We start from the raw sequence: 22186 nt of genomic DNA, 5'->3' as shown, positions 1-22186 counted from the left end.
TCTGTCAACATTTTACACTGGCTGCAGGGGCCGTGGACACAGGCTCCGACGGGTCTGGCATGGGGCTGTGCCAGTTACTAGGAATGTGTGAGTATCTTCTTCCTCGGCTCCATCCCCTTGAAGATGGGACTAATAGATAATCTCCTTGGTGGATAATCGTGAGGAAGAAAGGACAGGTTTCCTGGCATGGCAGGGTCAGCAGGGTCAAAAGTGTACACACATGTTCACACACTCTCTGCACTGTTCCTAGGTGAGTCACATAACCTCCCTGAGTCAGTTTCTTCACCTATACAATGGGGATAATATTAAATCTTCCACACAGGATTAGCATAAGGATTAAGGTAAGGCACCAGGCTAACACTGCCACCACCATCGAAAGTGGCCAATGGACGGGGCCTGGCCCAGTCGGTGACTCAGTGCTCACTAAATGTCATGTGACCCTTATTTCTGTTCAAGGTCAATGCTAGTGGGTGAGTCTGGGGCCTCCCTGGGCCCACCCCATAGGACCATAGGCCATCACCTCAGGATAATAGTAACAGCTCATGTTCAGACTTCCTGAGTTGAATCTCCCCCTCACCCGTTTACCAATAAGGAACAGACAGACACAGTCAAGTTAAAAAGAACAGGGAGGCAGGATCTGAACCCAGACGTCCAGCCACAGAGCCATCCTGCTTCTTGATGGCGTTGTCTCTTTGGTGGTCCATTAATTAGCTGGGGTGAGGCTCTGGAAGGAGCGCCCTTGCCCCGGCCAAGCTGCACAGGGCAGGTCCTGAGTGCTCCGCCCCTGTGTCCGGGCAGGAGGGTCCTCGCGGGGCGCCTGTGCTGAGCCTGTGCTCGCTGGCGTTGCAGACTCCAGGGCTAGAGGAGCTGAGTGTTGGGCGCTGCGCAGTGCCCTTCCTCTCCTGGCTCCCAAGTTCTGACCTGCACCTTTGGAGGAAGTGTTTCTGCTCCCAATGGGAGGAAAAACAAGTTGCATCTCTTTACAAAGTTGCCATTTGCTTTTTCCTTTCTCATCTTCTGAATGCGGACTTGTGTACCAAGCCGTGCAGCTGGAGCTGATGACCACTGTGCCTTGGCCGTCAGTCTAAAAATGGGAGCTGCCCTCTCTGCTTCAGTTATGAGGCTGAAATGAGCACCGAAGCGCCCATCCCAAGTCAGCCCTTTCCCGGCCACGAGCCCTCACTCCCCGGAGCACTGGCTCTCTCTGGGCCCTATTTTTAAAGTTGTATCACCGCTTAGAAATGAAAATAAGACTTTATTATTTTTGTTTCTCTTGAATTCTGAAAATTTCAAACATGCACTTATTGCCAACTGTGCGTTTACGTCATAAATTAGTTTGAGTCACAGACACTTCACCTGAATCTGGTTTTCTTGGGTATTTTAACCTGTTAGAGGCCAACCACAGGTACCTCCCCCGAATATTCTAAGGTTCAGAAAACAGCCGTCCATCCATAGGCAACCTCAGACGCCAGGAGTGGCCTAGCAGGCTGCAGGCCCCGTGTCCCCTGGGCTTCTCGGTTGGAAGGGCATGTACACAGGTGGGAGAGACACCCTAAGGCTCTGCGACCCAGGGAGAAAATGCCCCATCAGCTGAGAGGAGCCCTATTCTACAGGAAGCCCAGGCCCCACCCCTCAGCCTAAGGAGCCTGCGCAGCAGTAGCCCTCGGGCCTCCAGAACGTCCTGTGGGCCCCTCCCCAGACTCCCTGAGTGTGGCCACTGAGACCACCAGAGCCCCCTCTGGTTCAAAACCACCCGGCTTCCTGCTGCTGCGGCCTGCGGGGCTGGCCACCCCTCCAGCAGCAGGTATTTAAATGAAAACCAGTGGCTATGAGCCCGTGATGCAGGGTAAGATGTAGGCATTTTAAGGTCATTATTTTAATTACCATTAAAATAATTGGCACTCCGGCTATCAGCAGAATGGAGGCGATCAGAGGTGCAAGGCACCCCTCCCCCACCTCGGGGCGGGAGCAGCCTTCAGTGTCTGTATAATTAAAAGCTCCGTCTTTCATGAGCACAATAAAGGGGCCGGGAGGTGGGCAGACTGCAGCCCTGCTGCATGTTAATGCGTTTATTATGATCAATAAGCCCTTGCCTTGAGTTTTGTCCTCTGGTTTGGGCATCTGCGTGACTGACAGCAGATACACACACACTTTTCCCAGCAGAGAGAGACACACAGTTTGCCCAATGGTGTGGACAGCTACAAGTTCAAAATTACTTGGAGGTTAACCATTCTTAGAGTCTCAAAGCACAGTCTTTGGGACTAGACAGGCCTAGGAAGGGTACTGGCCAGCCCTTGGGAGCCACGCGGCTGCGCACCCCTTACTTGCCCCAGCTAAACACCGTTCTTCAGCTCTAACGGGGAAAACAGGACTGTCTGGTTGCTCTGAGGAGGAAGTAACTTCATGCAGACAGACTGCAGAGTGCGGAGCCTCAACAAGGCTGCTTTCCTTTCTTGAGAATAACACACCGTTCTCTCCCCTGCAGTTACGAGAACTGGTCAGCATGTGCATCTACCCTGACCCCGACCAGAGACCTGACATTGGCTACGTGCACCAGGTGGCCAAGCAGATGCACGTCTGGACGTCCAGCACCTGAGCGTGGATGCACCGTGCCTTATCAAAGCCAGCACCACTTTGCCTTACTTGAGTCGTCTTCTCTTCGAGTGGCCACCTGGTAGCCTAGAACAGCTAAGACCACAGGGTTCAGCAGGTTCCCCAAAAGGCTGCCCAGCCTTACAGCAGATGCTGAAGGCAGAGCAGCTGAGGGAGGGGCGCTGGCCACACGTCACTGACAGTCAAATTCAAAAGTCCTTTCTTTATACTGTTGGGGACAATCTTAGCTGGGTTAACAAGGGCAGGTGGTTCAGCGAGCTACGGCAGCCCCCTGTATCTGGATTGTAATGTGAATCTTTAGGGTAATTCCTCCAGTGACCTGTCAAGGCTTATGCTAACAGGAGACTCGCAGGAGACCGTGTGATTTGTGTAGTGAGCCTTTGAAAATGGTTAGTACCGAGTTCAGTTTAGTTCTTAGTATCTTTTCAATCAAGCTGTGTGCTTAATTTACTCTGTTGTAAAGGGATAAAGTGGAAGTCATTTTTTTCCATGGAGTGGAGATTCTGCTAATATTTTTATCTATGTTTTATAACTTGGTGAGTGACGATGAGAGCCCTGCACCTGCCAGAGCATCACAGGCAAATGGCATCGGGAAGCAGGGGCATCTTCCTGGCAACCAGGCTGGGCCATCTTCTCCTGGACACCTGCTGTGTACCAGGCATTTCATCACCTCCTTGAATGCTGGCGGTTCATTTCATGATCAGTGTTAAGCATTTTCCTCCATGGGAAGGAAGGATGGGATGTAAAAAAGCTAAGGGCTGTCCTTTACAAATTCTGGTTCTGCAACTTCCTAGCGTGACTTTGGGCTTGGGCAAGTTTCTTAGCCGTTCTGAGCCTTAGTTTCCTCATCTGTACAATGAGATTAATAGTACCTATCTACCTTCAGGATTGCTGACAGAATCTGAAATAAAATATGCAAGTTAGCTAGTACAAAGTAGATGATCCAAAAATGGTAGCCACTCACCCTTCACAAACTGAAGTCCATGGGCCACGGAAGCCAAGAATTAATGTACACCTGTATCATGTGTAGGAAACCAGAAAGGTGTTCCTTATTTCTTGTTCCCAAACAGGATTAACTGTGAAGACTAATTTATAAATGTGAACCTAAGAAAACTCCAGCTCTGAAGGAAATCATTTGAATTTTGTTTTTGTACGTAAAGTTAACCTTCCAGTGGTCTGAGCTGTCATCACTGACTTGATGACAGTCTGGCCCTCCAGACGAGAGCAGCGCTGGCATCAGGCAGGTGATTCCTGACACCTGCTGCCTGCAGGCATTCGCTGACGGGGCTTTTCCTGGAGGAAACTCCCTGGGCCAGACGGCTGCTGCTTCCGCGCATGGACTCGGATCTGCTGTGACACCGTCTGCCCGACAGTCTCTCCACAGGCAGCCTTTCCTCTGTACTTTTTCTCCATGGTCGAAATAAAACAGGGTGACTGGGAGTTACTTATAATTCATGAAGATTTTAAAATGGCTTTGGAGATTTTGCTTTTAAACCAGTAGATCCAAAACTTAAAACAGTGTCTGCAGCACAATTTCTTGAGGAACCTCGAAAAACACAACTTCCCAGGCCCCATTCAGTAATCCCAGGATTTCTTTAAGCTCCCCAAATAATTCTGATACTCATCAGCCAGTTTCTGCGCTCATGAGGTAATTCCATTGTTCTCCCCGGCCTGCTCCTGGCAGCTGTGACATAGGAGCTGGCCTGAGCAGATTCACCCTGGAATGTTCTCTCCAAGGGAGAATCAAGTCCGTGTCGCCTGCCTAGTGCTTACCACTGAAGGTTTTTCTGATTCCAGACACACTTTGTGCCAATATTCTGCTTGCCGCTCTCTGAGCCCCTACTGTGCCTCCCCAACACTGCCAGCCCCAGCATGCAATGAACCTACTTTGTGCATGCCACCCGCTTTCCACACCATGAGAACAATCTGCCCAACTGGACCCTCTGGAGGGGCACGATCTCAGCCACTCACCGGGCCTGAGTGTGTGTGAAATGATCATGTCCTACTTACTTCAAAAGAGTAACCCCAAAACATTCCTTTTATTTCTGTGAAACCGGCCAAAGTGAGGTCCACCCACCTTCAGGCAGCTCTGGCGGTGCACCTGCCCACCTTCTCTTGGTACTCAGAACTGAGCTGGGCTTGAGAACTCAGAGGTTTGGCTTTGCCATTTCTTTCCTACTTGCTGCTGAGGTGGAAGCTGTGCTGCACTTACCACCCCATTTCAAAACCAGACCAAACCAGAGGCCACCCCGAACGGAGTCAGCCAGCTAAACGGGCAGGTATCGATGTTCACCTGAAGCCTCAAGGGAGTCCACTCTGACTTCTGACAGCAGAAGGGTGCATGGCTCCTACGCTCTCCTGAGCCAGTGCTCAAGGAGGATCAACACCCTGAAGGGCCAGGCCAATGGCCTTAGCAGCCCCAGACTGCCCCCTAAAACACCACACAGTGCCCAGACCTCAGCTGCCCAATTTGGTTTTTGTTTTTTATTGAGTTTCAGCAAACACTAGCCACATGAATGTCTTACTGGGCCTCCAATGCCCACCATGTTCCAGAACCACAGCCAGCCACCCACTGACGCCATTCAGGAAGTGTCCATTGTTTGGACTGTTTCTTCCAGCACCTCAATTTCCAGAGGAGTGATTTTCTCAGTGAGGACTGCAGTGGTCCCTTTCTCACACCTGTACCGGCCAAGCCTAGTGAGAGAAAAACAAAAGCACAGAGTTAGGATTCCCCTCAAGGTGCCAGCAGGCAGGCGACAGTGAAAATAAATATTCAGGTGAGGCAGTGAGCAGGGTGGACTGGAATCCTGGCTCTTCCGATCCCAGCTCTGTGATCCTGGGCGATTCAACTTCCTCTGTTCCTCAGTTCTCAAGTGCTGCAAAACAGGGGTGCCTGGGAGGCACAGAGCGTCATCAGTGAACACGGCACCTGGCCCTTGGTGGACACGTGACTCTCCCCCACCCCACCATCCCCAGCAAGTGCTGGGAAGCACTTGGTCCCTTGACATCAATCTTCAACCTCCCTACAGTACCTTTCAGTGACAGCAGGAAGCAAATCCCATCATTACACAAGAGAAGGGCATGACTGCTCTTCTGTGCAGCAACAAGAATGACTTAACTGTTACCTCAGACACTGTACAAACATCTGGAAGCATAAACTGTGTAAAAATATGTGCAGCCACACTCTGGGCTTGTCATTTCAGACCACTCTCAAGACTCAAGAAAAGTAAACTGTCCCCTTCAGGGACACAGTGCCTCCCCACTAGGACACACCTAACACCTTCCTGGAGTGAATCTGGCAGAGGTTTCTTTGAGCACCAGACAGTCTAGAAGATATATATTTGGGCTGTTAATTCTCACAGTGGGTCAGGAATTAGGATACTGTCAAATGGCAGCACACAACCAACTGCTCCTACGCTCTAGCCCCAGCCGAGATAATATCTCTATCAAACTTACTGTCCTTCAGGAACTACCAGAAGGCTGCTGGCTGTGCCATGACCTTGTGCTCCAGGAACACCCATCCTCTCCCCTGGGCACATGGGCTAAAAGAGGGAGCAGGAAGCAGAACAAGGAGAGCAACTTCCACAGTTCTGCATCCAGGTCAGGAGCACGGTCAGCCGAGTGGCCTGCCTTTATTCTGCCAAGCCTCCCCCAACCCCCACTCTCTTAAAGGATCCAAGCAAAAGTACCTTTTAACCATGTGTCCCCACCCCATCAGTTTGAGGATGCCTCTGATTCCAAAGAGCCAAAGTCCCACGTGGCCTCTGTGTGCCTGATGACTCTGAACCGCCCCTCAGTGTCTCCGGGAGGCTTGGACACCTCCTCACCACTGTGGTGATGGTGCCCGATTTCGGCAGCATGCATTCAGTGCTTCCACCTTACGTGCCAGTGGACTGCAACACTGTGTGTGGGAGGGCTGCAAGCAGAGCAGGCAGCAGGGACTTGCCAGGCAAGGCCCACACTGGCGCAGGCATGGGACGCTTGCTCAGGCCTATAGCCCTGCCCGCACCCTAGCATCCACCCTGGGAAGGGCTCCCCTAACTCAGGCAGTGCCCCCATCTTCAGTCACTGGCAGAGAAGACAACAGGGAGGTTCCAGGGAGCCTGGACACTTGCTGCCCTTGGCCTCAGGACACCAATGGGGAGCGGGCCCTGTGCAGGTTACTGCACACCCACCACGCGCCCAGCACCTTCTGGGCCGCCTCGCTGATTCTTCACAAGCAGCCACAAGGCAGTTTTCTTTCTGTTCTTGGGTGTTTAGAGCCTCTGTTTACAAGTGGAGCAGCCCACGTCCCAGAAGTAGGATGCGCCGCTGCTGCGCTCCCTGTGGATGAAGACTCCCGCGCTGAGCACAGGTTCCCTAGGCAACCACAAATACCACTTCTCACTAGCCCAAACGTGGCTTTCAGAGTCCTCGCCCAGGACCCTGTCCAGCCTGAATGGTGTAACCATTCCCTACCCCATCACCGCTTCATCGTGGACTTGCTTAAATTACACAGCATCTCGCAAATAACTAGCAAAGCAGGCTACGTGGAGTACTTGGGTCCTGCCTACCCGGAGCTCGGCAAAGCCTGGTTCCCCAACACAGCTCTGGGCCTGAAAGGTAGCTTGCCTTCCTGCTAAAGGCCCAAGGGACTTCATGGTCTCATTAGAGGTCATCTGGTTGAGCTCCATTTCCCAGACAGACTGATTTGCTGGAAGCCACCAAGCCAGCCACCAACACTCTCCAACCCCAGTGCCAGAGCTCTCTGGCGCCGTGCTGCCCCACCCCATCAAGAGCCCACTGAGCTTCCACAAGGTTGAGTGCAGCCCACAGTGAGTATCTGCTGGTTCTGAACGTGCCATTCTTTCCTTGTGAATTACTCCTGATACGGAGTTGTGTGTGCAGTGGGAGATGAAAGCAAGCTTGCAGAAGGTGATGCTCGCTTCCTCTGCGCTAGCTGTGGGGCTGGGTGGGAGCCGTAGTTTATAAATGCCCTGTGCTGCACCCAGACGCTACAGCTGGAAGCAGCACTCCAGGATCCCATCCTGAGCTGCTCGGGCTCCCAGAAGAGGTCAGGAGCCACAGGACGCTCAAGCAGCTGGACAGTGATGAGACACTGCAAATGAGCTGCTCCGGTGACACATGCCAGCCGCTAGGTTTGGAAACCTGCCAGTTCTGCTCAGCAAATCAACTAAAACCTTCTCCCACTGCTCTGAGTCTGGGCTGCACCACTGAGCTGAGGGGCCCACTCGGCGTGTAGCACAGGCTAAATGGCACAACTCCCTGTGGCATAGCAGACACACATCAGCTCCCAAGGCCACCTCTGGGAGGCTGTTAGCATTGCTGACTTACACCCAGTTAGGAATCTCGGGGCACTCTGGGGGAAAGTGCTGGGGCTGCTCTGAAAAATGCACCTTCTCACAGAAATCAGGGGATTCTTTAAGACACTTGAGAAAGGACAGCAGATGATCCAAACCGCTCCACCCCACCTCCCAGCCTAGGGCTCTTTCCTGGGCCACCCTCCACCTCTCCCATCAAATTAAATCACTTTCCTACACCTGACAGCAGCCCACTGGCATAAAGCAAGTAACGAGCCGAAGGTCTGTGCGGGAGGCTGATTTGGGAACACTGGATGTACTTAATGTGGAAAGAACCAGGAAACCTCCATCCAGATGCCATGGAGATACCAAGGGTGGCATGATGCCACGGGACCCAGGAAGAACTTCGTCTCCTTCACTCACCTGGTCCCCTTCTTGTTGGGCACCGTGTACGGGCGGAGAAAATCCAGCTTGCTCTTACTGATGACGCAAAGGTCGATGTTGCTTCCGGAGCCCAGGTCGTTGAAGATGCCGGCTGCGATGGCTTCGCTCACCAGCTTCTTGGCTTCCTCCTCCTGAGAAAGAGAGCGGCAGCAATAACGTCCACGGCCAAACCAGGGCCTGCTCTGACATCCGCAATGTGCTCCCACTAGCAGTTCGCAAGACCTTCTGAGAGATAGGTGTTGTTTTTAATGCCCATCTCACAGATGAGGAAAAGATCTCAAAGTGCCTCGATGATTTGCCCAAAGTTCCCAACCCGGGCCTTTAAAACTCTTTATGCATGCACCACCTCTTGACCACATCGGACACTCACCACCAAACGATGGGCTGACAGTCACTAGAGGGTTAGTAACGTACCTTGAAAAGGGCCAGGTAGTAAATATTTTAGGTTTTGAGGCCAAAAGTCTCTACCACACCTACTCAACTCTGTCATGCTAGCACAAAACAGCCACACACAAATACATAAACAAATGGGTACAACTGTGTTCCAATAAAACTCTATTAGCAACAGGCAGAGGGCCAGATCTGGCCCATGGACTGCAGTTTACTAACTAACCCCTGATCAAGAATGTCCAACAATAGCTGAAAGTTACTTCCTGATAACATAATGGAGAAAGTCAGCATTGTAAGGGGAAGAAACTGACACCAAAACACAACAGTAGTTCTGGGGAAATGCTGGCAGACCAAGGGTGGGACATCTTGCCCAAAAGAATCTGTCTCTCCTACTAAGGCTGGAGCCTACAGGTTCACTGAAGAATCACTCTCTCCTTTGTCCCACCTTTAAGCACAAATCCCCATCCCCAATAGTTACTGGTGAACAGATGGATTCAACCCTTTCTTATCCAAGAAGGCCTATCACATGCTATGTCCTAGACCAGGAGCTAGGGCTGCAGAGGTGGATGACGCCCCCAAATACCTGCCCTCTAGGGGCTTAGAGTCCAGCGGGGGCACCTGACCCAAGTAAGAACAATGCAGGGTGAGGCTGGCTACAGAGCACGTGAAAAGGAGCTGGGAACATGGCTGGCCGGCAGAGCTTCAGGGAGGGCTGAAGGACAGGCTGCACACGAGGCACTCAGAAAACAGCAGTGAAACACAAGGCAGACAGCAAAGGCAACGGTACCGGACCTGGGGAACGCCAAGTTCAAGCTCTATATACAACGAGGACAAAAATGAACCAGGCTCCCTGAAAGCCGGGAATCTAACCTGTGCTATGGCGCCTTCCCAATCCACGAGGGCGTGGGAGTACATACATGTGCAAGTGCACTCCAGCGCTCATCCAAGTAATATCCTTGGACAAACACGGACTCCAGGCCCAAATTCCAGCCTGAGACCCTCAAAGGGCAGATCTGCTAACCTCAAGTTTGCAGAAGATCTGAACCCATTCAGGGCTCCTGCTCCTCTGCCTGCCCCATGCCAGACTAGGATTCCAGTGACACAGCACACTCTACAGACTCAGAAGAACAGAGAAGGTTCTGCTGGAAGTGGGCTCCTCAGCAAACCAACAGACAGCAGTTCCTTTGATTTTATACCCCAGGTTTTTTCACTCTCATGTGACATCTATGTGGGGCCAATTAAGCTGATTCTTCTTTTGTACATACATAGTCCCATAAGAATACATTCAAACAGGATTAGGAATTTTCTCCTAGAATTCTCAACAGTCTGTGGGGCCAGAAGCTTTCCACACCAGTGAAGGTGGTAGCAAAGAAAGCCTCTTAGATGAGGAGCTGGCGGCAGCTGCTATCTAGACAGCAAAAACCAACCACTAATTCAGCAAACGCAACCTCATTCCCAACCGCTTCTCTTTAAATGGCCTTAAGTGTGTGTGCATATGGGCACGTGCGGGCAGAACCATACTTATTCCCTGTTCCTGGCCTACCACCTCTGCTCCCCTTTCTCTTCTCTACCATTTAACTATGTCCTCTGCTTTGTTTCTCGTCACTGCTGCTGGCATCTCCAGCCAGTCAACAGTACCTGGCGGACATCGCAATCCATGGGCACACTTAGGACTACACATTTGCATTTCCCAAATGATCTGGGTAGATGGAGACAGGTGAAGAGAAGACTTGGGGGAAACAGAAATATACACATGACATGAGACATGCATATCTAGTGTCAACTGATTCGACTGGACACAGGACACCAGACTGCTGACAGTGCTATGTAAGATTACGAATGATCCTCCCTCTATTTTGCAAACTGTCTGTAATGTAAGTAACTGATAAAACTTTAAAATATGCAAATTTTAAAATGATATAGTTTGATTTACTCATAAAATGATCATGTATGCTGTTATTTAAGTATAAATAAAGGCTTTTTTAAATTGGGGAAATACATCTTTTAAATCCCTTTCCTCCCCACCAATTCTAGGGAAGATCATTCCTTAAGGAAGAGAATCTCAAGTCTCTCACTTTCTTCCCCCCAGTCCCACCCCACGTCTCATATACATATGGCTGAAGATGTTAGGAGATGGAATGAAACTTACATTTACGGAGCACCTGTATGCTCACTAAATCAATCGATCAGTCAACATCTATCAGCACTCAGATGTTTGATGATCATCAAGCTTACCCCTGCCCCCAACCATCTTTTGATGTTGGTATGGTCAGAACCTCGGGCTGACAGTCAATGACTTACACAAGGTCACACAGCTGGTAAACAAAAAATAGTAAAACAGGCCCATCAGGCCCCAGAGCCAGAAGGCCACAGCACCACACCAACTCGCAAGTGACCTTCCTTGGGCCGGGGACTCCTCAGCTAGTCCCTGACTCAAGGCCGTGTCATTCACTCCCCACCCCCAAAGAGCCTTAAGACCTGAGCAAATTTAAGAGGAGGAGGATGGTGTTTGCCGGTTTCTCTCTGGGTCAACCTCTGATGGTCACTCCCATTGGGGGTGGAGGGCAGTGTCTCCCAAAACACCCAAGACTACCACTTCCAGGGCCTTCTTCATTCTCAACCAAGTTAGGGCAAGAGTTCTACAATGCAACACCAAATCAATACTAAGATCTAAGGTCTCATTTGACATATCCCTACCTTAACAGCCCAAACCCTCAAAATCGAAAGAGGGTGGAAATGACCAAAGGCTCTACTTGTCCACTCACTACTTACACAGTTAATGTCTTCAACACATACCTGTAGGGACCTACTATGTTCCAGGAACTGCTTCAGTGTTGAATACTGTCTCTGACTACAGTATTTCCAGACACAGAATTCTAGACACGTATGCAAATATGCTACTGGGCATATTCATACTGTGTTTTCTTTATAGTGGAATTTCACAATTAAACAACTTTTGTCTTTAACATGTGCTACCAAATATTTAAGAAAACTATCAAGAAAAACCACAAACTAAAGGCAAGAGGTGGGGAAAACACCACATTTGTATCTGTCTCTGGCCCACAGTAAGCGCAAGAAGCGCTGTCTCTTCCTTTAGGATTAATTCTTCGTAGGGAAATTGTACCTCCCTTTTCTGGAAGATGCAGAGTGACCTAGGTCCTGGGCAGCATCTGCCTGGGGACAGCTGCTACAGAGGGGCCTTGACAAGGGCCTGCAGAGTCCATGACCCCAGCTGGTCAGGCCCAGGTGCAACGCTGTCTCCCACAGCCAGGGAGGCATCCTCCCCCAGTCAGCTGCCTATGCATTTAGGTAGCAGGTCACAACGGAACCTCAGTGTGGAGATGGGCGAATAGGACTTATCCTCGTTACCAAAAAACAGCAGCTTCCTTTTGCTTTCAGACACTCAGCCAAAAGATCATCATGACCCTGATGATTAAACACCAGCTGGGGAACCCAGGTTCAAAGTCATCTGGCAGACAGAATGGGTTTGAATCCCCAGTCTACTGCTTACTGCTGGGCAACCCTCGACAAGTCACTACACCTCTCTGAGTTTACTCTCCTGCTCTGCAATATAATGATAATAAATCCTACTTCACAAGATTACTAACAAATTAGAAATAAAAGCACAGAAAGTACCTGCTATAGTTTCTGGCACATAGCTACTGCTTAATAAATGGTAAGTTATTTAATAAAGCAAGCCAGAGGGCTCCTAAAAACACAACTTATCTCTAAGCAGCGACTGCCTATAACAAAGCCCAGGCCAGGAGAAGGAGGTCCAGACAAACCTGCTGACAAATCTTCACACAGTGCCATAGAGAAGTTCCTATAATAATCCAAGCAAAAAGCACACTCCCTAAAAGTTGGGAGAATATAAAAGGAACACTTCTTGCTTTATGGCTACAAAGACCAAACTAACTGGGAATATCAGTCCCCCGGGCCACCCCGGCTTCTTAAATGAGATTACAATAAGAGTGATGTACTGTACTGCAAGTCAGCTGTGACAAGCAGCACTTTATAGAGCTATCTGTTTGTCTCCATCACCGCATCGCACAATGTGTCCCCGGACTCCAATGTGCAGTTCCATTTACCGCTACATGACAAATGGGCAGCACTTGTAAAAGGCACAAAGAGGTCCACGTCGGCCACGTAATGGTCACCACAGCTGTACCCGAGTGCTTGAGGGGACAAAACAGACCCCCAAGTTCATTAAACTGACCAGTAATGGATCTTTCAAAAAGTGCCTTAGGAATCGTACAGAAAAGGCTAAAATAAATAACTCAGCATGGAAGACTAATCTGAAATGGTGTTTGATAAATTATTTATAACACGGGCGATTGTCTGCATTTAATATTGGAGCTACTAGTAGCATCTTTAAAAGATGATTTATGTGTTGTAATGCTATTAAACTTTATATTGGCCCACTGCTAGCTATAAAGTCTGCTGAGATTTAGAGAATGAGTTTTAAACTGTCACTGCAACATCATAGGAGATGGAGACTGTATTAAATCTTTACTTTAAACCTGTTATCTAGAGAGTTGCATTTTGTAGACACTCACAAACTGATAGATTACCTCGGCATCCGCTACAGTGCGGGCCCAAAATAGTACTGCCAAGAAACTTCTCCGCATTCTTCTTGTCTACAACTACAATCGAATTTCTCTTCTCACTTAAGTGATTTTTAGATTGGGAACGTCACCAGAGAAAAATGTAGCTGTGCCAGCCAATGGGCACTCTGGACAGTTCAGCATCAAATTAATACTCTTTAAATACACTCTCTTGACTGTTCAGCTATGCATCTGAACACTGCTTTACTTACACTGTAGGCAGGCAAAATATTAAATATGCACTTGACTGAAAACCTAACAGACTATTTTACACACAGCTTTGGAATGTGAAACTTCATGTATGTGGCAAGTCATTTGACATAACTGATTAGTAACTAAAATTTTTAAAAGAATTTAAAAAATAAAATTGGTTATTTGCCGGCAAATATACTGTTTATGGAGCTAAGGAGCTGGCATAGGGGGCAGAAAACAGAGAGAGATTCAGCCTTTTTCCTGAGGAACAGGGCTCCCCCCGCTTTAAGGGTTTTCAGGGCAGCACCCAAGTGTCCCTTGCCTTCTGTGCCACCTCCATGCCAGGAGGAAGGGGTGCAGCTCTCCTACCTTTGCTGGGGGAAACAAGAATGTGGATGGCATGACAGCTGAACCCTCACGACTTCCATCAATTTCCCTGTGTGTTGCTGAACCTATATTTAGTTCCATTAGTTCACAACCATTTGCTCCTTCATTAACTACTAAGGATTTAACTTGTAAGAAGTGAGGCATGGGAGGGTTGGGGAGATGCTGGCCAAAGGATGCAACATCTCAGAAGGCGTAAGTTCAAGAGATCTATTGTACAACACAGTGGTAATAGTTAATAACAATGTACTGTATTCTTAAAAACCAGCTAAGAAAGATTTAAGTGTTCTCACTACAAAAAAATATTTGAGGTAATGTATGTTAATATATTGGCTTGACTTTGCCATTCCACAATGTACACAAATTTCAAAACATCATTTGCATATGATAAGTATATAGTTTTTATTTGTCAAGCCAGATAATTTTTTTAAAAGAATTAAGGCAATCCAAATGCAGCTTGGAAAATCTTCATTAACTTTTGCCACTTTGATTTGAAATAGCAAAAAATTCCATTCCTCTGATGATCTAGAGCAGAACAGATAAAAGTCTGGGTGTGATGAGAATTTGGACTCTAAAGAGAGAGGATGAAAATTCTGAACGTCAGGGGGTCCGCCCTCCGCCCTACACCTTCTCCATCTTTGTATCCCAGGGAACTAGCCTGGTGCTTGGCATGTAGGTCAACAAATGAAAAAAACGAAATGTTCACTTCAAATGCATGCATGGCTCTGCCAAACTCAAAGACTCTGAAATCAGGAGAGAGACCCCTACCAAATGGGGCAATTCCCAAACTGCACCAGCCCCAACTGGAGACCATTCAAAGACAAGCACTTGAGAGGAGGTCTGAACATGATGTGTTTATTGGGAGCCTGCTGACAGGCTAAGGCTCTGACTCTGCCACTGATGCGGCCTGAAGACTCATTAATGGTTGATGGCTGAATACAACTGAGAGAGTTCAAATAAGTGTTTGAAACAGTCCCCGCGAAAGCAGTATGCTCCCTGCACTGAGTCACAGACTTGACGTATCCCATGTGTAGCCACATTTTTTACGGTAGAAAACTTTTTTTTTTCTCTTTCCAGACTAGGCTGTGTGACAAGAGCAAAGGTTTCTGAGTTTGGGGTTTGGCCTGAGCTGTATGGGTGAATACGCCTGCCTGTGTTAACACCTAGGAATTCAGCAGAGCTGAGCTGCAGCTGGTGCTGGGCACACTTAGAGCCGGGAGTGAGCCAGTGGCTGCATCTTTAAGGCCTAGCTGGTGTTGCCATTTCTTTCTTTGACAGCTTTTTTTTTTTTTTTTTTTTTTGGTATCAGGATCTGGGTGACACAAATAATGAAGGAAAAGCTCGCTGTGGGTGCAGGAGTGATGTGAGGGGTTTTAAGTGGGAATGGGAAGGGGTGTTCATGTTCATGGAATTGCCAACCAGGTCTGTCCCAGGTCACTGAGTGATGCCTGTCAGAACTCGCAGCCAGGAAGAGATGGCAGTGGCTGCACGGCCACAATGGGCTGGAAAAGGGTAGCCCGGAATGACGACAGCCCTGGACAGCGGGTCACTCTCTGAGCTAAAGAGTGCCCCTCGTAAGAATGAGAATAATACCCCTGTCCAAGGAATAAAATGAGAGAAATGACCCCGACACAGCAGTTTCACAAACAGGACGGTTAGCAAGTCCTAGGGTGGAAGAAAACAGGCAAGGGTAAGAGAGAACTAACACCAGGCACCTGCCACACCCCCGGGTCTGAGCCAAACACTTGCGTTATTTATTGAATTCCCAACTGCTGGTACAGATGAGGAAACTGGGGCTGTCAGAAAGGTTGACTGATGCACTCAAAGGCACACGGCTGTGTACAAGCAGGAGAGTCGAGGATGCATGCCAGGTTAGTGCCTGGCACCACCAAAGCCTGTCCTCCTATCCCACCATTAGGAAAATCTGTGGCGGGCAAGTGGTTTTGCTGGAATCTGTGACAGTGAATGGAAGGAAAAATACCTAAGCTTCCAGAGGGAAAAGAACCAAAAGAGACAAGAACATATTGCTTTCCACAAGGAGAAGAAATCAATGTTCACAGCATATGTGTATACAAATATATATTTCCAAGGCTGCATTGAATCAAATGTAATCAGAGGAAAAAAAAAAAAAAAACAAGAAAGCCTGGGTTTAACGAAAGTGAGAAATATGCTCAACAATCCTCAAAATGAAAACCGGGCTGCCGCAGATACTAATAAGATCCTCATCATATTTCTCTCTCTCTGCAAAAACAACGTGGCCAGTGATAACTCTGGCAATAAATTCCTGGAGCCACTGAAAGGGCTATCACCTGAAAACAGAGAGAAATGAAGTGAATCTGTTCCATGGGTCACAACAAAGCAGCAGCTAGCACTAGAATTTCTCAGGATAAGGAGAGTAAGCGATGACAGAAATCCAGTCCTGTCAGAAGCAGAGACTGAAATCAGGGTCTGAGACCAGCAGAAGAGCCGCGTTCCCATCTCCGATATTTGGATAGGACAAAACCACTGCTAGATCCCAGGCACATGTGGGAAGGCTATCACAGGCACTATGTTATATGACATAATCCTGCTTCCACAGCCTGACAAGGCCCAGGCAGAACCAGGAGGAGATCCAAGGAAGTACAGAGTGCCCTTGTTCTAGGAAGTTTAAAGATGGCCAAAATGAGGCAAATTTCAAATGATGCAAAACTCCTGCAAAATGGTCAGGTTAGCTTAGCTCAGCAAGCATGCACGAGTGGTCTGCTACGAACACACCACACATGCTGTGCTGAACAATGGAGACAGGCCTGAACACAGAGCCCGACCATGAGAATTGTGGAGCCCAGAAGGGGAAACAAGGAGATAATCTCATTACAATGAGGTAAGAGCTAGTAAGAGACAGGCCTGACAAAGGAGCCACAGATGGACCCAGGTCTCGTGGGGTGTAGGTGATGAAGACTGGGCAAGGCCTTGTAACGCGAGTGAAAGGTAGCCAAGCCAAAGGGCAGACGTGTTGGCAGGAGGAGAGCCATGGACATGGGAAGGAGAAAGGTGTGGTCGAGTAGGTAGTTCAGTGTGGCTGACTGCCAGAGAACCTCACAGGCTATACAGACAGCCCACCCTTTATGCTAAGCAGCAGGGAGACATGAAAATTTTTACCTGGAAAATGATGTACAGTCATGCACCATGTAACATTTTGGACAACAACGGACTGTATATAAAAGTGGTCCCATAAAATTATCATGAAGCTAAAAAACTCCTCCAGGCCGGGTACAGTGGCTCACACCTGTGACCCTGTAACGCTGGGAGTCCTGAGCCCAGGAGCTCGAGACCAGCCTGGGCAACATAGTGAGACCCTGTCTCTACAAAATAAAAAAAATTAGCCAGGTGTGGTGATGTGCACCTGTAGTCCCAGCTACTCGGGAGGCTGAGGCGGGAGGATTACTTGAGCCTGGGAGGTTCAGGGTGCAGTGAGCTGTGATCGTGCCACTGCACTCCAGCCTGGGAGACAGAGCAAGACCTTGACTCAAAAAAAGAGAGAGAAAGAGAGAGGGATTACTATCACTTTCTACCTTCCAGTGAGGTAAGATGTGGATGCAGAAGACGGTGATACTGATGGCCCTGTCCCTGCAAAGGCCTACACCAATGTGTGTGTTTGTGCCTTAGTTTTTAACAAAACGTCTAAAAGGTAAAAAAATAAAAATAAAAAAATTTTAACAGAAAAGAGCTTATAGGCCAGGTGGGCATGATGGCACACACGCCTGTAATCCCAGCACTTCGGGAGGCCAAAGTAGGAGCATCACCTGAGGTCAAGAGTTTGAGACCAGCTTGGCCAACATGGTGAGACCCCATCTCTATTAAAAATACAAAAATTAGACGGGCATGGTGATGCACGCCTGCTCTCCCAGCTACTCGAGAGGCTGAGGCAGGAGAATCGCTTGAACCTAGGAGGTGGAGGTTGCAGTGAGCCGAGATCACGTCCTGCACTCCAACCTGGCCAACAGAGCCAAGACTGTCTCAAAAAAAAAAAAAAAAAGGTCTATAACAAAAGAGCTTATAGACTAAGGACATAAAAATATTTTGTACAGCTGTACAGTGTGCTTGTGTTTTAAGTTAAGCATTATAAGGGTCAAAAGTTTTTAAAATTTACAAAGAAGTAAAAAGGTTACAGTAATTACTGAAGGAAATTTTTGTGTGCATAAATGTAGTGTAGCCTAAGTGTCCAGTGTTGATAAAGTCTACAGTAGTGGACAGTAACACCCTAGGCCTTCACATTCACTCACCAGCCACTCACTGACGCACCCAGAGCAATTTCTAGTTTTGCAAGATCCATTCATGGCAAGTGCCCTAGACATATACACCATTTTTTATCTTTTATACCATACTTTTACTGTACCTTTTCTACATTCAGATGTTTAGATACACAAATACTTACTGCTGTTACAGCTGCTGACAGTATTCAGCACAGTAACACGCCGTACAGGCTTATACCCCAGGAGCAACAGGTTGCACCATAGTGCATAGGTGCGTGGAAGGCCAGACCATCTAGGTTTGTGTAAGTACATCCTATGACATTTGCGTGATGACAAAATCACCTAAGGATGCATTTCTCAGAATGTGTCCCCGTCGTTAGCAACACATAACAGTAGTTAGACTTGTGCTTTTTGAAACTCCACTGGGGAAGCCGTGGGGGAGGAAATGCCAAAGGCAGGAGACCAGAGAGGAGCTGATGATAATATTCTCAATGAGAGACAGTGGCGGGGCAGCAGGGCCAGGGAGGAAGACCAGCAGCAGAGCAGATGTGGGTGAGGAGGAAGCAGCAGTCAGGTGAAGGAGCAGGACGGAAAGACGTGGAGGGTGCCAGCTGGACTTCCAGCCTCAGTCATAGGTGCTGACCACCCCTCTGAACAAACACAGCCTTCACACAAAGGCCTTTCGTAACTTCTTGGCAACTATTTTTCTGGTGGGTGGTGAGCAGCCAATGGCTGACTTGATTCTATTCCCCCCACTGCACCAGGAGGAGCTAACTCAGATACTTCTCCATAAAACCTCCAGGCACGCACAGCATTCAGATACACTTGGTTACTTAGGTGGCAGGAGGGAGGTCTCAAAAAGGCATAAAGACACTTCTGGGCTCTGGAGCTGATGAATATAGTTACTATATTGACTGTGGTCATAGGGGGCAGGGGAGGCAATGCTTGACAGAGGCAAAGAATTTGAGAGAATAAAGATCCAGATATGAATCCAGTCCTGTTACTTAACAGCGGTGTGACCTCAGTGATAAAAATCACTCCACATTTTTAAGTTCCAATTTCCCCATCTGCAAAGGAAGACCTAAAACCCCCAAGCACCCAGGATGGTCATGAGGATTAGACGAAGCGTCACGCACAGAAGATGCTTGGCCACGGTGCCTGCAGTGCAGGAAATCCACAATGAACGCTGACTTCACCTGATCCTACCCATCTCCATCGCTCACTAACACGATTACCAAGGCAAAGCCAGCCTTCCAGAACGACCAATGCAATAGGCAACCCATAGCAACTTAGTACTTCTTTTTTTCAACCCCCATTTAAAAGCAAATCAATTATGACAGCAGCCATCATACTGCAAATGAAATTCAATATATTGCCATAAAATCTTTGTTGATATGCACATCTTCCATATAGAATTATGGCCATTTTGGTGAGAAGTGTAAGTACCACATTTTCATTTATTCTCTTTCACCAAAAATTATATTCTAAAAAGACACAGAAAAAGAAGGCAGACTTACTGTGTGCAGGCTCTGTGCCAAGTACCTGATTCCACACACTCACCCATACAACGCTTTAAGGTGGTTTGGTTTTTTCCACCCAAGAAAACAAAACCTCCAGTCTCCAAAAATACCAATAATGCCACCAAGTCTTTATGTAAATTTAATTTAGAAATCACTGGCGGGTTTCTCTTTTTAAACTACTTTACCTCTAAAATCATTTCACAGTTGCAAATATATTGCTTAAATTATGCTACCCTAACATTCCATCACTCATCTGGCTTGTTACATTTGGTAAAATTAAACACATCCCAATGAATTCCTCTACTACAGAATCTAGCCATCGAATCCCACAGCAAAGCAACTATCAAATTCACTGCATCAAAACTACATTCAAATGCTGACATTTCCCTAAAATACATGTAATAAAACCTCTCAGCAAACAGAACCAGTCAAATTATTTTCGGCCGCCCCGTATATCAATAAAAAAGATACCATTTCATTTTCCCATTTGGCCAGTTGTTGATTATAAATCTTAACTGAAACTGACTGAGAAAGCAAAGGCACTTGAATTTTCTGTAAAAGTTTCAGGACAAGAGGGAGTCAGAGACTCAGAGAGTAAACTCTTGTTACACCTGATTAGCATTTTACAAACGGTCCTCCTAATGATCCCTTCAGGTATTGACTTCAGTCCATTTCATAAGAGTGAGTTTTACATCTTGTATCTTATAAACTGGGGCTACAGGGGTTACACAAGAGGCAAAAATCAATCTTCCAACCCAGGCCTCTTCAGAGCCCACGCGTGCACGCTCCATCCAGTCCATTCTTACCGCTCTATCCCCTAATTCCATTCAGCTGAGTTAAAAGCCACCGTATTTGTCAAGGAACCAAAGTTAATGAGTCTTTACGTCTTTTTAATATTCTGTTATCACCAAGGTTCTGATTCTAGAAAAACTACATTCCAACACGACAGGGTGACAATGGCGGCGAGAATGACCACATTCTACAGATAAAATATTCACTGCAAATCTTTTTTAAAAATCTGTACCACTAGCTGGAATTTTAAAATATCTATTTAGTATAACTTCCTATCATTTTTTGGTTTCTGCACAATTTCAGGGTTAGGGGAGGGTAGTATAAATTACCTAACAGACACCCACAAGTAACATTACCTGTTAAGGTTAAAACTTTAACTACCTTCCTGAGGTAGGCTGCTGGGGTCTCATTATAGCAGGTAATCTGACATTCCGCCATGCACAACACACTAAGTACTAGCATCTCCCAATTACACTGCAACATAAATCTCAAAGGACATTTGAAAAGTCTACACAGCTCCTGCACCCACTGCCGAAACACAAGCACCTCTAATGGAACGTGGCAGCTTTCTAAACTAAATATTCACACGCAGGGACAGGGATGCTCAGCTCTGGCCTTATCTCACACTGAAGAGTGGATGTTAATTAAAAGGCCACACTGACTCGGGAAATGACCGCCCAGACAACTTTGGACACTGTCTGCAATTTCCTTTCCCAGCTGTCCCAACTTCCAGGACTGCACAACTGAGAGGCAGAGCAGGGGGCCCCCGTGCCTCTGGACATAACGTTCCTGTCCGAAATGCTCCCCTTCTCTTCCGCCTCCCTGTCCCACCCTCCTTCACACCCCAAGACCAAAAATATTCATGTGAGGAGTCACATGCAATTTGAGGTCTTATAGTCCCCCAGACAGAGTCCATCAGCTCCGCTCCCACTGCACCTCTACTGCCCACTGGATAGGTACCGTTCTCCACTTTTCATGCTATAGTCCCTGCTCATGGGCCTGTGCACCCCACTAGGTTGTAAAGTCACTAAGAAAGGGACCATGTCTTAAAACCAGGCACAGGGCCTGATCAACAAAATCAAAACTCAAGGTGAATGGCATGCAAGTCCACCCTTCACATCTCTGAAGGACCACCGTCTATCGACAGCTTACAGAGGCCTTAATGGCAACTCCAGTGGCAACACAGATCGCTTCTGGTGGCGCAGATGCCAAGTAACTTCCCCCACTACACTCTGCCTTTGCCAGTTTCGATGTGCCTTAGGAGTTTTTGAGAAAGAGCACCTTTTTTTTTTTTTTTTAAAGCTTTCACAATAGCAGAAGGTATCCAGGGTATATTTGTTCCTACCATAATCATTTGGCTATTTTTAGAACTGTTTTTACTTCAGCTAGCAAAACCTACACTTGATATAGGCTGTCATGGAGGAAAAAAAAAACCTGTCATAAAAGTAGTAATGGCTTTGAAATAGCTCATCCAAGCCAACTTTATTCTCATCCCTCTTTACTTAAGAATCACCAATCCCTTCAAATATTGGCAGTTCCGTTTATTCAGATCTTCCAATATATAAAATTTGCTGACTTTTCCCCCCTTGAGTTGATATAGATACACAAAAACTGCAAAGCCTTTTTTTTTTTTTCTTGGCTAGAAACAAAACTTCTCTGCCAGTGTAAAATACAGGGGCATTTTTAAATTACCATATGATTTAGATCCGAAGGCA

General features: G+C 47.6%; 2 protein-coding genes across 6 annotated transcripts in view; one reads left to right on the top strand and one right to left on the bottom strand.

The window, feature by feature from the left end:
- Positions 1-4082, top strand: part of NEK6 (NIMA related kinase 6) — a 97538-nt gene extending 93456 nt beyond the window's left edge. For all 5 annotated transcript variants that reach the window (XM_025360656.1, XM_025360659.1, XM_025360658.1 and 2 more), the window contains one exon: positions 2486-4082. In XM_025360656.1, coding sequence (XP_025216441.1) covers positions 2486-2596 — 111 coding nt within the window. In that variant the 3' untranslated portion in view covers positions 2597-4082. The remainder of the gene's footprint in view (positions 1-2485) is intronic.
- A 988-nt stretch (positions 4083-5070) lies between these two features.
- PSMB7 (proteasome subunit beta 7) overlaps positions 5071-22186 on the bottom strand; it is a 61949-nt gene continuing 44833 nt past the window's right edge. The window contains exons 7-8 of the mRNA XM_025360661.1: positions 8337-8488; positions 5071-5307 (exon numbers count right to left, since the gene is read on the bottom strand). Of these exons, the coding sequence (XP_025216446.1) occupies positions 5196-5307; positions 8337-8488 (264 nt within the window). The 3' untranslated portion in view covers positions 5071-5195. The remainder of the gene's footprint in view (positions 5308-8336; positions 8489-22186) is intronic.

The sequence above is a fragment of the Theropithecus gelada genome, chromosome 15, assembly GCF_003255815.1.
Source record: "Theropithecus gelada isolate Dixy chromosome 15, Tgel_1.0, whole genome shotgun sequence".
Taxonomy (NCBI): Eukaryota; Metazoa; Chordata; class Mammalia; order Primates; family Cercopithecidae; genus Theropithecus; species Theropithecus gelada.
Note: the sequence above shows the minus strand (reverse complement) of the source record. Positions and strands in the feature narration are given on the sequence as shown.